The 16,733-nt window shown below is 45.1% G+C and overlaps 1 protein-coding gene across 1 annotated transcript; it reads left to right on the plus strand.

Moving 5' to 3' along the window:
• The first annotated feature begins 14,808 nt into the window (after window positions 1-14,808).
• Window positions 14,809-15,395, plus strand: LOC123165568 (late embryogenesis abundant protein 6). The gene has a single exon (XM_044583237.1). The coding sequence runs from the start codon at window positions 14,877-14,879 to the stop codon at window positions 15,144-15,146; it is 270 nt and encodes an 89-aa protein (XP_044439172.1). The 5' UTR covers window positions 14,809-14,876; the 3' UTR covers window positions 15,147-15,395.
• The last annotated feature ends 1,338 nt before the right edge of the window (window positions 15,396-16,733 follow it).

The following is a 16,733-nucleotide window of genomic DNA, read 5'->3' on the forward strand; positions in this document are numbered from 1 at the left end:
TCGGGGTCGGGGTGCCGTGTCGGGGGTCGGGGTGTCGTGCCGGGGTGTCGGGGTGGCGTGACGGGGTCGGGGTGTCAGGGTGTCGGGTTCGAGGTCGGGGTGGGGGTCGGGGTGTGGGTCGGGGTGTGGTGTCAGGCTGTCGGGGTGTCGGGGTCGGGGTGTCAGGGTGTCGGGGTGTCGGGGTCGAGGTGTCAGGGTATCTTTTTCTTCTTCTTCTTTTTTCCTGTTTTTTCCTTTTCTTCTTCTTCTCTTCTTCTTCTTTTCTTCTTCTTCTTCATCTTCTTCTTCTTCCTCCTCTTCTCCTTTTTCCTCTTCTTCTTCTTCTCCTCCTCTTCCTCCCTCCTCCTCTTCCTCTTCCTCTTCTTTCTTCCTCTTCTTCTTCTTCTTCTTCTTCTTCTTCTTCTTCTTCTTCTTCTTTCTTCTTCTTCTTTTCTTTCTTCTTCTCCCTCCACCTCTTCCTCCCTCCTCCTCCTCCTTCTACTCTTCTTATTCTTCTAAACTAAAACTAAAACTAATCTAAAATAAACTAAACTAAAAATAAAACTAAAACTAAAATGAAACTAAAACTAAAGTAAAACTATAACTAAAACAGAAACTAAATTAACTAAAAGTAACTAAAAGAAACTAAACTAAAACAAACTAAACTAAAAAAAAGGGGGAAGATCACTCACCTGCGCAGGGGATCGCCGGTGGAGGGGGAGGCGGCGGCCCGGTGGAGGGGGAGGCCGCGGCGGGTGGGGGCGGCGGTGGCCCGGTGAAGGGGAGTCCACGGCGGGTGGGGGCAGCGGTGTCCTGGTGGAGGGGGAGGCCGCGGCGGGTGGGGGCGGTGGCGGCCCGGTGGAGGGGAGGCCGCGGCGGGACGGGGCGAGGACGGCCACGCAGGGAGGGGAGGGGGCGGCTGGCCGGCGTGGAAGGAGCGCTGCAGGGGAGGGGTGCGGGGCGACAAGGTGAGGGGGCGGCGGCGGGCGGTAGGGCGACAGGGCAAGGGGGCGGCGGGTGGTCAGGGCGACGGGGCGAGAGGCGGTTGGTGGGCGGGTGGCGGCGGCAGGTGGTGGGGGTGGCGGCGGGTGGCTGGTGGCGGGGGCAGCGGCGGGTGGCGGTGGTCGTCGGGGTGGGAAGGACAGAAAGATAGAGAGAGAGGGAGGGAGCGGGTGGGGGACGGCCGTTAGTTAGGTTATCTCTTTGCTGTCCGCCCCCCTTTGCCGTCCGCTTTTTTGCTCTTTGTCGTCTGCTAGCAGACGGCAAAGAGGGGGCCGTTAGGTTTTTTTCTAAGTAGCTCGTTAGTGGGGCCCACCTCTCTCTTTGTCGTCCGTCAGCTGACGGCAAAGATTCTTTGCCGTCCGCGAGCAGACGGCAAAGAATTGGCTAATGGCAAAGACATTCTTTGCCATCAGCCAGTTCTTTGCCGTCCGTTTTTTGCAAGCTGACGGCAAAGACCTTCTTTGCCGTCCGCCAGCACACGGCAAAGAATAGGCAGACGGCAAATAAGCAAATTCTAGTAGTGACTGCTAAGAATTCTTTTTCAGTAGTAGCATAGTTTTGTTGAGCATTGTCTAGAGTTTTACTAGCATAATAAATGATATTCAGTTTCTTATCAACTCTTTGTCCTAGAACAACACCAATAGCATAATCGCTGGCATCACACATAATTTGAAAAGGCAAGTTCCAACCGGGTGGTTGAACAAATAGGTGCAGAAATTAAGGTTTTCTTGAATGTTTCAAAGGCTTCTCAACAATTATCATCAAAAACAAAAGGAATATCCTTTTGCAAAAGACTAGTGAGAGGCCTAGATATTTTAGAAAAGTCTTTGATAAATCTCCTATAGAAACCAGCATGACCTAGGAAACTACGAATACCTTTGATGTCCTTAGGACATGGCATTTTCTCAATTGCATCAACCTTACCTTGGTCCACTTCAATAACTTTTTCAGAAATTTTATGACCCAAGACATTGCCTTCATGAACCATAAAGTGGCACTTCTCCCAATTCAAGACAAGATTTGTTTGTTCACATCTCTGCAAAACTCGATCAAGATTGCTTAAACAATCATCAAAAGACTTCCCATAAACAGAAAAGTCATCTATGAAAACCTCAACAATCTTTTCACAAAAATCAGAGAATATAGCAGTCATACATCTTTGAAAGGTAGTAGGTGCATTACATAAACCAAAAGGCATACGTCTATAAGCATAGGTTCCAAAAGGACAAGGAAAAGTGGTCTTTTCTTGATCAAGTTGAGAAACAGGTATTTGTGAAAAGCCAGAATATCCATCAAGGAAGCAAAAGTGTGTGTGCTTAGATAATCTTTCAAGCATTTTTTCAATAAAATGCAAAGGGTAATAATCTTTTCTAGTTGCTTTGTTTAATTTTCTGAAGTCAATTACCATTGTATAGCCTATAAAAATTCTTTGTCGAATAAGCTCATCCCTATCATTAGTAACAACAGTTATACCTCCTTTCTTAGGGACACAATGAAGAGGACTTGCCCATCTACTATCAGCTATGGGATAGATTATACCTGCTTCTAGAAGTTTTAGTATTTCCGTTCTTACCACCTCTTTCATCTTCAGATTTAACCGACGTTAGTGATCAACAACGGGTTTAGCATCAGGTTCCATATTAATTTTGTGCTGACAAAGAGTGGGACTAATGCCCTTTAAATCATCAAGAGTATATCTAATAGCAGCTCGGTGCTTCCTTAGAACTTTCAATAATAATTCTTCTTCATGTTCTTAAAGGTTAGCACTGATAATAACATGATATATCTTCTTTTCATCAAGATAAGCATATTTCAAAGTGTCTGGCAATTGTTTTAATTCAAACATAAGATCACCTTTAGGTGGAGGAGGACCTCCCAGAGTTTCAATAGGCATGTTGTGTTTAAGTAGAGGACGTTGTTCAAAGAAAATCTTATCTATTTCATTTCTTTCATGCATATGTAAAACATTTTCATGGTCTAGCAAATACTGTTCTAAAGGATCAGTAGGAGGCACAGCAATAGAAGCAAGACCAATTAATTCATCCTTACTAGGCAATTCTTTTTCATGATGATTTCTACTAAACTTGGAGAAATTAAACTCATGAGACTCATCACCAAAACTAACACCGACAGTTTGTTTCTTACAATCTATCTTAGCATTAACTGTGTTCAAGAAAGGTCTACCAAAAATAATGGGACAAAAGTCATCTTGTGGTGAACCAAGAACAAGAAAATCAGTAGGGTATTTTATTTTCCCACACAAGACTTCAACATCTCTAACAATCCCAAAAGGTGATATAGTGTCTCTATTAGCAAGTTTAATAGTAACATATATTTCTTCTAACTCAGCAGGTGCTATGTCTTTCATAATTTCTTGGTATAAAGTGTAAGGAATAGCACTCACACTAGCACCCATGTCACATAAACCATAATAACGATGATCTCCTATTTTAACTAAAATGACAGGCATGCCAACAACTGGTCTATGTTTATACCTTTAATCGGGTTTGGCAATTCTAGCAGCTTCTTCACAGAAGTAAATAACATGCCCATCAAAATCTTCCTCTCAGAGATCTTTAACCATAGGTATGCTAGGTTCTACTTTAATTTGTTCATCAGGTTTAGGTGTTCTAATATAGCTTTTGTTAACCACAGTTGAAACTTTAGCATGTTCCTTTATCCTAACTGGGAAAGGTGGTTTCTCAATATAAGCAGAAGGAACAACTGGATCAACATTATAAATTATAGTTTCTTCTTTAACTGGTACTGGTTCTTTAATTTCTTCTTTAATAGGTGGGTGACATTTAAACCACTTCTCTTTAGGGAGTTCAACATGAGTAGCAAATGATTCACAAAAGGAGGCTCCTATCTCAGAGTCAAGTCCATATTTAGTGCTAAACTTTTGAAAAACATCGGTATACATAAAAGATTTAACACAATCATACTTAAGTTTAATACCTGACTCTTTACCTTCATCGAGTTCTCAATCTTAAGAGTTGCGTTTAATTCTTTCCAAAAGATCCCACCGGAATTCAATAGTCTTCTTCATAAAAGAACCAGCATAAGAAGTCACTACTAGGGAAAACGTTATACACAGAATTATAGCAGTAGCGCTTGTTAAAAACGCTCGCTACTGCTAGATAGCAGTAGCGAGTGCAGAATAAGCGCACTGCAGATGCATATATATCAGTAGCGCTTGTCGGTGAAAACTCGCTACTACTAAGATTCCAACCACTAAGCCGATGGGCTACACATAGTAGTAGCGATCTTTGGAGAACAGCGCTACCGCTAATATTCTTATAGCAGCGCGTTTATGTGTAAAGCGCTACTACTAACTAAAAGAAAATAAATAGAAAAGTAAATGAAAATGAAATAAATAGAAAAAGGAGAGAGGAAAAATATAAAATGTAAAGAAAAATAAACGAAAAGGGGAAAAAGGATGAAGGAATAGCAGTAGCGCGTTTGCTAAAACGCGCTATAGCTAACATTGCTATAGCGCGTTTTCCCTAACGCGCTACCATTATTTTTTACTTAACGCGAAAACGGTTTCCCCCCGGCTACCACTTCCCTCCCAAATCCCTCGCCCCGCCACTTCGCCGCCGTCTCCCCCACTTCGCCGTCGCCCCCACTTCGCCGCCATCTCCTGCCGGCGTCGACGCCGCGCTCATCCTCACCACCGCCGCCCGAGGCCGCCCAGCCTCACCGCCGCCGCCTCTCGGGCCGCCCTTGACCTCACCGTCGCTGCCCTTGACCTCACTGCCCCCGAGCCCGCCCAGGACCGCCGCCTCCCGATCTCGAGCCCGCCCTCGCCGCCCCTACCTCCGTCGCCGAGCACCTCCCCACCACCGTCTCTCCCCTCTCTGTAAGCCCCCCAACCCCTCCCCCACCCCCTCTACTCTCTCTGCTTTTTCTTACTCCGCCATGTTAATTAGCAGTAGTAGTAGATGTTAATTAGTACTAGGGTTCATACATAATGATTTTTAGTAGTAGTAGTAGTAGATGTTTTTTAGTTAGGGTAATAATAGATGTTAAGTAGTAGATAATGTAGATGTTAATTAGTTAAGTAGGGTTTAGTTTTTGAATTGAGTTTGTTTAACTAGATGTTAATTAGGGCAGTAGGGTTTAGTTTAGAGTAAAGTTTAGTTCAGTAGTTAACTAAATATAATCTATATTTGGTTTTTGAATTGAGTTTGAGAGAGCATGAGATTTGTGTAGATTTTCTTGAAGTGTCAAACGCTAGGACATGCAAATCTGAAGTGGTCAGGATATATGCAAATTCCTCAATTGTGTTTGCCCATGTTTCGATTGTGCCCAAGTGGCCTTTTGTTGTTTCCAGGGAATGAAGTTGAGTGGCCTATGTTTTGCCGGAATGTTGATTCATTTCCGTTCCGGCAAATTTCAGGTTCTCGATTTGTCCACTTTTTAGCAAAGGTCATGCCGAAATTTTTCGTGAATTTCGGCATCACTTGTGCTACAAAGTAGGACATATCGAGTGCCCAGGATTTGCCGCACCGGGAAGGAGTCAACGTTCCTGCAAAACATAGGCCTTTTTATGCCATTATTCATTTTATTAGGTCTAGAATTAATTGACTAGATTTAATCGTAGGAAACATAGCTAGCAACGATGAAGGACAGGGTTCTGGTTATTGCGACGACGTCTACCTGGCGGCAGACGAATTTTTGAGACTTGCCAACGATCAACCGATGTTGTTGCTAGGCCCACCGGTCGCATCGGGGACTGAGATCGACACACAGACCGGTGCTGGGACTAAGACCGGCGCTGAGACTCAGACCGGCATCGAGACCGGCGCTGATACTGAGACCGGCGCTGCCTCGGGGAGACTCTAGTTAGGGCATTTTGGGTACGATCAACTTTGTTATTTATGCTTATGATATGTTGCTTCTATTTTTGCCAAGTCTGTCTCTTTCCGTTGCTCAACTATATATGTTGCATATCATCGACTCATGTGACAATGCAGGTGCATAGATCATCGATGGCGAAGAAGTGCTACGCCAGGAGTATACATGCCCTTCGGCTTGATCAAAAACAAAGTAGCCTCGACGAGTGGCCGGAGTGTCAGGCCCAGGTGTACCGGTTTCCGGTTTCCGAGCGACGGGCAGTAGTTAGTTTAGGTTCACGCTAATGCGAGAGAGGGATACGAACTCATGTGCTGCATAGTTCCGCTCTCACTCAAAGTGATAGCTCTTCTCGCGTATGTCATTGTTTAGATGGATGACAATGTAGTTGCAAGTAATTGAGACTTGTGTCGCTATTTTCGAGATGATGACGAGAGATCACTTTGTGTTGGATGATGATTATGATGATGACATGATTTGATGAGACTAGTTCCCTGTAAAAAGCGTTGCAGATATTATCAGCAGCGCTCTTCCTTAAAGCGCCCTACTGCTATCCATGTATAGCAGTAGCGTGGGGCGACAGGCGCTACTGCTATACGTTAGCTATAGCGCCTTATCAGTAGCGCGACGTCCCGCGCTACTGATAGGCAAAATACCCGCGCTACTGCTAGGGTTTTCCCTAGTAGTGAGTACCAAGCATGGTTTGACCATTACGAGAAAGTTGAGCATAAAAGTTCTGGATAATAATTTCTCTTGAGAGCTCATGATTGGGGCATGAATATAACATTGACTTAAGCCTCCCCCAAGCTAGAGCGATACTTTCTCCTTCACGAGGCTAAAAATTATATATATAATTCCAATCACGATGAACTAGATGCATAGGATAAAAAAATTTGTGGAACTCCAATTTTAAACGAATCCAATTCCAAGATCCAATATCATTGCATAGCCTATACCATCCCAATGCTTTTCCCTTCAAAGATAAAGGGAAAACCTTTTTCATAACTTCATCTCTGGGTAAACCTGCAAGCTTAAATAATCCCCAAATTTGTTCCACATATATCAAGTGCATATCAGGATGTTCGGCTCCATCTCCTGCATAAGGATTAGCTAGCAGTTGTTCTATCATACCCGAAGGAATTTCATATTCCATATTTTCAGTAGGTGCAATAGGTTGAGGGGTAACTAATTGTGGTTCCGGATGAGGTGAAGATACCCCGAACAAACCCCTCAAAGGATTTTTTTTCCATAATAACAAGTGACACTAAATTTCAGCACACTATATAAATGTTTCCTTACCAAATTCCACTTACAAAAGGCGCTTCACTCCCCGGCAACGGCGCCAGAAAATAGCCATGATGACCCACAAGTATAGGGGATCAATTGTAGCTCTTGTCGATAAGTAAGAGTGTCGAACCTAATGAGGAGCAGAAGGAAATCACAAGTAGTTTTCAGTAAGGTAATGTCTGCAAGTGCTAAAATTGTATGTAGCGGAGTAGTTTGATAGCAAGATAATTTGTAACGAGAAAGTAACGATAGTAGTAAAAAATATGCAGCAAGGTAGCCCAATCCTTTTGAGGCAAATGACAGGCCAAAACGGTCTCTTATGATAAGCAAAGCGTTCTTGAGGGTACACGGGAATTTCATCTAGTCACTTCATCATGTTGGTTTAATTCGTGTTCGCTACTTTGATAATTTGATATGTGGGTGGACCGGTGCTTAGGTGTTGTTCTTCCTTGAACAAACCTCCTACTTATGATTAACCCTCCTGCAAGCATCCGCAACTACGAGAAAAGTATTAAGAATAAATTCTAACCATAGCATTAAACTTTTGTATCCAATCGGTCCCTTACGGAATAGCACATAAACTGGGGTTTAAGCTTCTGTCACTCTCGCAACCCATCATCTAATTGCTACTCCACAATGCATTCCCTTAGGCCCAAATATGGTGAAGTGTCATGTAGTCGACATTCACATGACACCACTAAGGGAATAACAACATACATACCATCAAAATATCGAAAACCTATTAAATTCACATGATTACTTGCAACATGATTTCTCCCGTGACCTCAAGAACAAAAGTAACTACTCACAAATGATTAACATGCTCATGATCAGAGGAGTATTAAATAGCATAATGGATCTGAACATATAATCTTCCACCAAATAAACCATATAGTAATCAACTACAAGATGTAATCAACACTACAAGTCACCAACAAGCACCAATCTATAGTTCCGGTAACAAGATTGAACAGAAGAGATGAACTAGGGTTTGAGATGAGACGGTGTTGTTGAACATGTTGATGGAGATTGCCCTCCCCAAGATGGGAGAGTTGTTGGTGATGATGATGACGATGATTTCCCCCTCCGGGAGGGAAGTTCCCCTGGCGGAATCGCTCCGCCGGAGGGCAAAAGTGCTCCTGCCCAAGTTCCGCCTCGAGATGGCGGCGCTCCGTCCCGAAAGTCCTCCCATTATGTTTTCTAGGTAAAAATGACTTATATACCAGAAGATGGGCACCGGAGGTTGGCCAAGGAGGTCACAACCCACCAGGGCGCGCTTGGGCTCCCTGGCGCGCCCAGGTGGGTTGTGCCCACCTGGTGGGCCCCCTCTAGTAGTTATTTGCTCCAAATATTCCACAAAAAATCTTCGTGAAGTTTCAGCTTGTTTGGAGTTGTGCAGAATAGGTAGCCTGACGTAGCTTTTTCAGGTCCAGATTTCCAGCTGCCGAAATTTCCCTCTTGGTGTGTACCTTGCATATTATGAGAGAAAAGGCATTAGAATTACTCCAAAAAGCATTATTATGGATAAAAACATTAGAAATGACAGTAAGAAAACATGATGCAAAATGGATGTATCAATAACCCCGATAACTTTGATTTTGAGGCGGTCCGCAAAGTATCCTCTCTCGAAAGATAGGATGACTCATCAGACATGAGGGGGGAGGATCGAGTCCTCGATGATCGTCTGCAACTGACTGTTATAAAACTTGTCAATTTTGCATGATGTTTGCCACTAATCCATTGCTCATATGCATATAATTCCTTGTTGTGATTAGGTCTATGTTTGCCACTAATCCATCTCTCATGGTTGTATATTAATTGCCATATTGTAATATTTGCAGAAACTATGGACAGAGACTTAGAAAAACAAGAGTTGTTGGGGGATATAATCCGCGATGGAGGTGATATCACCTTGTCGTTTCTCAACGACACCGATGGCGGGGAAAGAGAGGATGACGGCTCCGGTGATCGAATGGAGGAGGAAGGAGATCATGACGGCTCCGGTGATCGAATGGAGGAGGGAGGAGATCATGAGGGCTCCGCCGGTGTTGGAGCCTTAACTGTTGCAAAGTCCGGCGAGGTATATATATATTTATTAAGCCTCTGCTGACTAGATGCATTAATTGTTTGGTATGTACATATATTGATGCTTCTTTCTTCTTTTAGCCCTCCGGATCAAGCCAAACTTTTGTAAGGAGACGAGGCACGAAGAAAAGGTCGGGCATTGATAAAAGGTTCACGGTCGAAGTAGTCACTCCAGATGGCAAACTGTATGCTCCCAAGTGGACTAAAGTCAAATTTGTACATTAGTGCGGAGTTGTTGTTAGGGTCAGCATCCCGGTCGATCAGCATCCAAGAATGGAATATGAAGAAGGACCCCGAAGTTTCTTATGTCGACGATAGACAGATGAGCTTTGGAACTCGTTGATGACAAATTTCATCCTACTGACAGAGGACGATCCAAATAACCTAGTTATACAGCGACAAGTCAAGCTGTGGGCTCTTAAGAAGATGGCAGAACTATTCAAGAACTGGAAGAAAAAATTGGACAAGTTTGTCGACAAAGACGAGACTCCAGAATTCACCGGTCAATATGCGAAGATAAAAGATCACTGGCCCACATTTGTGGCGTATAAGAAATCGGAGAAAGCTAAGAAAATGTCATAGACAAATAAGCTAAATGTTGCAAAGAAGAAGTATCACCATGTTACGGGGTGAGGTGGCTACAGAAAAGCCCGGCCTACGTGGGACAAAGCTCAGAACGACCTGCTTGCTAAAGGGGTCCAACCAGAGGCATTGAACTGGCCTGATCGGGCAAGGACTTGGTTCTTCGGGGTTGGGGGGGACTTTGGACCCAGAAACAGGGAAATCTGTTTACACGAAAGCTCAACTTGAAACACCCATCAGAATATTCGGGAAGCAATCCAGGATGTGCAGGAAGGGAGCTTCCATCCTGAGAGAGAGAGAAGGACGAGCTGTCAAAGGCCCTTGGGAATCCTGAACACCCTGGACGAACACGAGGCACATCAGGCTCCATTCCCTGGAAGTATGGGTTTCCGGACAGCACTGCCACTTATAGAAGCCGAGGAAGAAAGAAGAAAGAGGAAGCAAACCAAATGCAGAAGATGGAACAAAAATTAGAGAAAGTAGAGGAACTTGAGAGCCAGCGATCTACCGGCCCACCATCTCAGTGGCACGAAGATCCTTCATTTGATACTGTCGGCCATGAAGCTACCCCACCATCTCAGCGGAAAAGTAGTGTGGCTTCCACGGAGCTCGTTCAGCCTGATATCACGGCTCCTCGCTACCCCGTGGATGGTATCACAGAGAATGAACATTGTGTGCTAATGGAGAAATGCCATAACCTAACCTTGAAGGTGGCGGTCGGCTATGTCTTACCTCCTCAACCTGAGGGAACTTTCCATTGCAGTCCGATTCCACATGGCTTTGCTATTGTCGGGGTGGATGAAATAATGGACGGATTTGAGGGGCTGAAGCTTGACTACCCTACAGGTTAAGGGGAGATTCTTCTGCAAAATGCCTTCAGGACTACCTGTCTATGGAGAAAGGAAAACATCTTGCTTCCAAACTGGACGCCACCTCAGCAGACTCAGCTGGAGGAGGCCCCTCAACAGACTCCTCACAGTCCAGCTCTGCTATCTCCGCTGCCTCAGTCGTCTCCGGCGCGTCAGCCGTCTCCGCTACCTCAACGAACTCTGCGGCGTCAGTGGACTCCGACGAAGGAGGCCCCTCAGCAGAATCCTCCTCCGCCTCAGTTGTCTCTGCCGCGTCAGTGGACTCCTCCTCCTCCGTCGCCTCAGCAATGGTGGAAGAGAGGCGCCACCGCTCCGGCGGTTAGCAGTACAACAGGGAAAAAATTCAGAGCTGGTCCAAGCCTTAGGGATCCTCCAAAGTTACCATATGAGAGGACTGACGAGGAAAACAAGGACATTGTAGCTGCCGAAGTGAAGGCCCATTTTGAACAGAAACCTCCACCTCCAAATGAGAAAATAGATCCAGTGAAAGCGAAGCGCTCTCTTGATGCCCTTAGATGACCACCACCTTCTCCGCCGCTATCACACTATGATCGCTGTATTCAAAAGACATATGATGAAGCGCGGCGGTCGGGAAGTACTAGCACTACTACAAAGACGAAGTGGGAAAACAATTCCCTAGATCGGCGAATAGGAGAAGCAATCGTGCCCCCCCCCCCCCCCCCCCCCCCCCCCCCCCCCCCCCCGCTCAAGGTGTTTACCGATATCGCTAATTATCCTGGGCTAGCACTAGTACCACTCTTGGTGATTACGTTTGCGATGATGTACAGTATGAAATGGCTGAAGTAGTAGGGCCCTTTAGATACGAGCACGGGAAGCCTCTCATCAAACCTGATCAGCTCCCGCATCTACCAATGATGATGCGAAGATTGCATGACTGGTACTTGGTAACCTGTAGCAAGGATGGGACCGACAGTATCTTGCTGGGAATTAAGGATGAGCATGACTTCCTTGTAGTCGACCTGATTTACGTTGAATTTCTGGAATTATTTCAGTTATTCAATCGAGACGCCATCAACAAAACTATTGTTTGTAAGTATTATTTCTGTAATTAAGTTTGTAGCTCAGCTCGTTCATTGCATGTATATATAATTATCCTCATTATATTATGCAGATTGAAGATCGTCGAATGGAAAAGAGGACAAATTTATGACATTGGGTTCATTAGCCCAAATACCGTAAATATTTACGATACAAAACAGAGCCAAACTTACTGAGGAAAACTTTCTAGACGCGTTCCTTCGACAACAAAACTAAAGGGAAATACTCTTTCCTTACAACTTCAAGTGAGTGTATTGTCTTGTGCATATTCGGTTTCGCTTACTCAAGGTTAAGTGTAATTGATGAGTTATGCGTACGTAGATTCCACTTTATTCTGCTATCCATTAAGCTTGACGGGGGAGTAGTAACTGTCTTAAACTCGAGACGTAAAGAGCCTAAGCTGTGGGCGGACATGATGAAATGCTCCAGAAGGAAGTTCAATCATTATCGCACCATATCGGCAACTTTCGTTCATTTCCTAATATCAAGTAATCATTTTCTTTGCCGACAGGGTTTGGAAAAAGTTCATCAGAATGGTTCCGGTTCTGAAGAAGTTGCGATTTACACACCCCAATGTAAGTAGTACTAGCTAGTTCAGCGCATCTCTCATTGATTCTAGTTTCATCAATACCATTATGATGCTTGATTATCAGTTTGATTGAACTCTATTCTCGTAAAGTACTTGTGGCAGGCACCCGGGAATAATTTATGTGGATACTACGTTTGTGACTTCATTCGCCACTCGACCTCTTAGCGGGGCTTATCTGACCAACAATTTGAAGTACGTAAACAATATTCACAATTTTATTTTATTACCATCAATTGTGTTGAGTTTCATTCATATATATGTATTGACCCCCTTCTTTTAATTAGATGTGGGAGATGCGGCAAGAACTCCTACCACATGATCGCGTACGAGCAATTCAAGAGGAATTGACGGGATTCTTTGTTAACCATGTCATACCTAAAGACGGAGAATACCATCAGGAATTGCAATGCGATTTTGGTAGATGATGTCAGGGATCGTAAGAGATGTTATATTGTATATATGTAGTAGCGTCGGATAGATATACGAAAACTTGTTGTTCGACCAAGCACCGAGAAAGAGAGGTCACTTCTCTCTATATATGTTCATGACGATCTTGTGTAATGGTTCCTTCATTGCTATATGTAGTAGGTAGCGTCGAGTTGAATGGAAAACATTAAATAAAAATGAAACCTTAAATGTAAAAGAATTGAAGGGTAAACACAAAAATAAAAGGGGGAAACACAATATGAAAACCCTAAACCCCTTCTTTCAAAAAACAAAAACAAAAACTCCAGCGCAATGCAAATGAACCTAACAATGTGAGATCTGAAACATGTTGATATATAAAGTTTTAGATCCACGAATATTTTTGCATGACCTTTGCTTAGTATTGGATATATTAAGTTCCAGAAATTTGGCAAAACAGAAATCAATCCCCGTTTTGCCAAAACATTGGCACTTAGTATATGATTCCCTGTAAAAAAATGAAGGTAACTGCATATTCATAGTGAAATTAACAATTCATTCTAAAATTAACAAGTCATATTCCTAATATAACAAATCATTCTAAAATTAACAAGTCATTCTAAAATTCAAAAATTAACACTCCCAAACAAATTAACCCTAGTAATCAAATTAATCATAGCAAACAAATTCTACAATTAACCCTACCAAACTAATTAATGCTAGCAAACAAATTAACCCTAAAGCAAATGAACCCTAGCCCTAACCCTAACTAATGCAATAGAACGGGATGGGACATGCTTACCGTGTGGGCGGCGGAAGCAACGACAGACGGTATGGACGGCTGCTCCGGCGGATGGCGTGAACGACGGTATAGGAGTTAGTTGTGGCCGGCGCCGGACGCCACTCCAAGTTAGCAGTTACGGGCTTTTATGTTTATCCGCCACTGCTACTTTTTGAAAATAGTAGTGATGGGTACCTGACCATGCCTGCCGCTCATTCGAGACCATTTATAAGCATTTTCTCAGTAGTGACACGGACATCCATGTCCCTCGGCCGGTGACCGCAGTTTCACTTTCCTATGTCCATAGTTGGCGAAGATTTAGACTAGGTTAAATGAAATATGACGAAAATGTCCACTTTTGTGTAATGAAATATGTTGAAAATATCATGAATTTGATCCGGTTTAAATGAAAACTGTTTGGTTTGCATGGATTTATACGCTTTGTTCGAATTCCGTTTGAAATGTGCTCAGTTTGATGAATAGGATTGGATGACCGGCTATCGTATCAGTGTCCGTGAATACATTTTTTTCTTTACAAACTACAAACTGATATATCAGATTTTTGGTTCGCGAGCTAGAAGGATATTGATTACCATATTCTCGGTATATTCTCAAAAATGCCGGCTCCGCCTGTCCAGAAGTAGTCCTGCCCACTGTTTTCTTTTTTCTTTTTGCTGAGAATTTGCTCACCGTTTGCTTGTCTGGTACTACTGGTCATACTTCCTTTGTTCATGTGTATAAGTCATCTTAGCTTGTGCACCGCGACCAAGGCAAAGTAAAAAACCAATATAACTTAATGTTTATTTACTAATTAATATTATTGTATACAATAAACTGACCACTGCATGTCGTGTTTGGTTGTCTCAAATCATTGAACGGAAACACATCTCTCCTTAGTTGATTTATTTATTTATATCAAGAAACAAAAAATAAATAAGAATTAATATACCGCACCTAAGTGTTTTCAAATTATTTGAACATATCATTTTCCTGGAAGAAAAGTAGTCGTAGTACCAATCTAGATATTTTCCAGAAAACGAGTGGACGATGGCAGGTGGCCGACTTCAGTTCATTTTTAAAAGGCGGCCGACTTCAAGACGCATGTGGCCACGGTTCTCTGTCGAGTCCCAGACGAATCATCGCCTAATAAACAATCCATCCACTGAGCAACGGCGCACCTGCAGTTGATCCATCTCTATCCGACCGACACCACGTCCCTGTCGGCATGTGAGTCAGCTGGTTCATCGACCGCTCGTTTCCATCCACGCGATGGCGACCACATAGTCCGGCTATATAAACCTCGCTCGAGCACAACGATAAGCAAAATAACCAAGCAAGAAGAAGCTAGCAGCTAGCTCTAGCCAAATCAAGACACGTCGACATGAATCACGCCAAGGAGAAGGTGAAGGACGCCGCGAGCGCGGCCAAGGCCAAGGCCAAGATCACGCAGGCCAAGGTGGCCGAGAAGACGGAGGCGGCCACGGCGAGGTCGCACGACGAGCGTGCGCTGGCGCACGAGCGGGGCAAGGCCAAGGTCGCCGCCGCCGAGGCCGAGCTGCACCAGGCCAAGGTCACCCACCGCGAGGAGGCCATGGAGCACCGCCTCCACAAGCGCGCCGGCACCGGGCACAAGCACGGCGCTGGCCACTGATGTGCATGAAGGAGCCGGACGGCCGGCCGCCGGCTAGAAAGATGTACCGTGCACGCATAGTTCATGCTAGCAAGCCGGCCTGTACTTGTTTCCAACTCTTTTTCCATTATTATTTTACTCCCAGACCAAGTGTGTGTTCATTGACGTCGGGCTTAATTTGGAGAGGTGACAGCTGCCAGCCTGCCTGCCCCAGGTGCATATGTATGTATTTTGGCTTCTTGAATAATAATTAGTAACGGATTGACATAAGTTTTGTCTATCAAAAAGTATTAAAATCAACCGACTAATTTCTCTCCATTGTAAGCCGCGTCCTCCGCGCCACACGTACCCACCGCTTCCCCCTCCATGCAACCAACCTTATCTCTTCCGCGGCAGATGTGCTCCTCCACTCGTTCTCCTTGCTCTCTTTTCCCCTTCCAAATCTCTTTCTTCGTCCCTCTGGGAGAGGGAGAACTCCGACAACCGTGCACCGCTGCTGCGATCCGAGAGGAACGATGGCGGCCACCGCTCGTGTCGGTGCTGCAACGCAGAAGGAAGAGGGAGATTGGAGTTGGCGCCTCGCTCTGTGTCCTGCCATGGTTGTGCCGGCTCCACTCTTCCTGCCCTCTCTCACCCCCATATCCGACGTGGAGTGTTGCTGCTGCAAAGAGGCACCACTGTGCTGCAGCGACGAAGGCGGTGATGACAAGCTTTTTGCTGAGAAGGGGGCACCGTCAGGGTTGCAACAGCCCTGGTACTCCAACCCACCTCGCCACAGCAGTCGTCGTTTGTTGCGCTGGCGGTGTTGCGATGCAGCTGCGATGAAGCATCGTCGGAGCTGCGACGGGTCGTCGGTGCTGCGTTCGAGCAACGCCGTGCAGGTGTTCGTGCTGCATTGAAGCATCGCCGGAGCTACGATGGGTCGCCGGTGCTGAGCACCGCCGTGCTGGTGTGGCGCTGCAATGGAGCACCGCTAGAGCTACGACAGGCCGCCGGTGCTGTGTTGGACCACCGCTGCGCCGGTGTTGGCGCTGCAATTGAGCATCGCCGGTGCTGTATTGGAGCACCGTCGCGCCTGTTTTGGCGCTGCAATGACACATCGCTGCGTCGCTGTTGCTGCCGAACGCCCAGCTCTGCCAGCGATGGAATGACGTTGATGCTTGCAAGTCGGCGGTGTTGCTTCCACGGCGCGTCCCATGGTTGCTTTCATTGTGGCACAACATGTGTTTGATCGATCCAATGGCTGCGAGAGGAAGGATCCGACGGCCCGCCACCCGACTGATTTCCTAAAAAAATCTGTCGGCTAATTTGTAGCAGCTGCCTTTATCTATATACTACTTTTCATACTTGCGCTTCGTTGATCAATGATAACAGCTATGGTCTAAATAGCAGAAAGTGCTCAGCGACAATAAAATCCGACGAGCTGAGGGCATCTATAATAGGTTATTTATAAGTTACTAGCAAAAGAGTCCGTGTGTTGTAGATGCTCTTACCGGCGCTATTACCAAAGGGATTGCAATACTGGTGGGACCGAGTAGGCGCAAGGAGCTTTTTGTTATTTTGTGTTTGCCAGGAGCTTTTTTGTGAATGGGGAGGCAGATGTCCTCA

The sequence above is a fragment of the Triticum aestivum genome, chromosome 7D (genome assembly GCF_018294505.1).
Source record: "Triticum aestivum cultivar Chinese Spring chromosome 7D, IWGSC CS RefSeq v2.1, whole genome shotgun sequence".
Taxonomy (NCBI): domain Eukaryota; kingdom Viridiplantae; phylum Streptophyta; class Magnoliopsida; order Poales; family Poaceae; genus Triticum; species Triticum aestivum.

What these genes read in the sequence shown, in the direction of transcription:
- LOC123165568 (XM_044583237.1), top strand. Translation starts at nt 14,877, where the DNA reads ATGAATCACGCCAAGGAGAAGGTGAAGGACGCCGCGAGCGCGGCCAAG.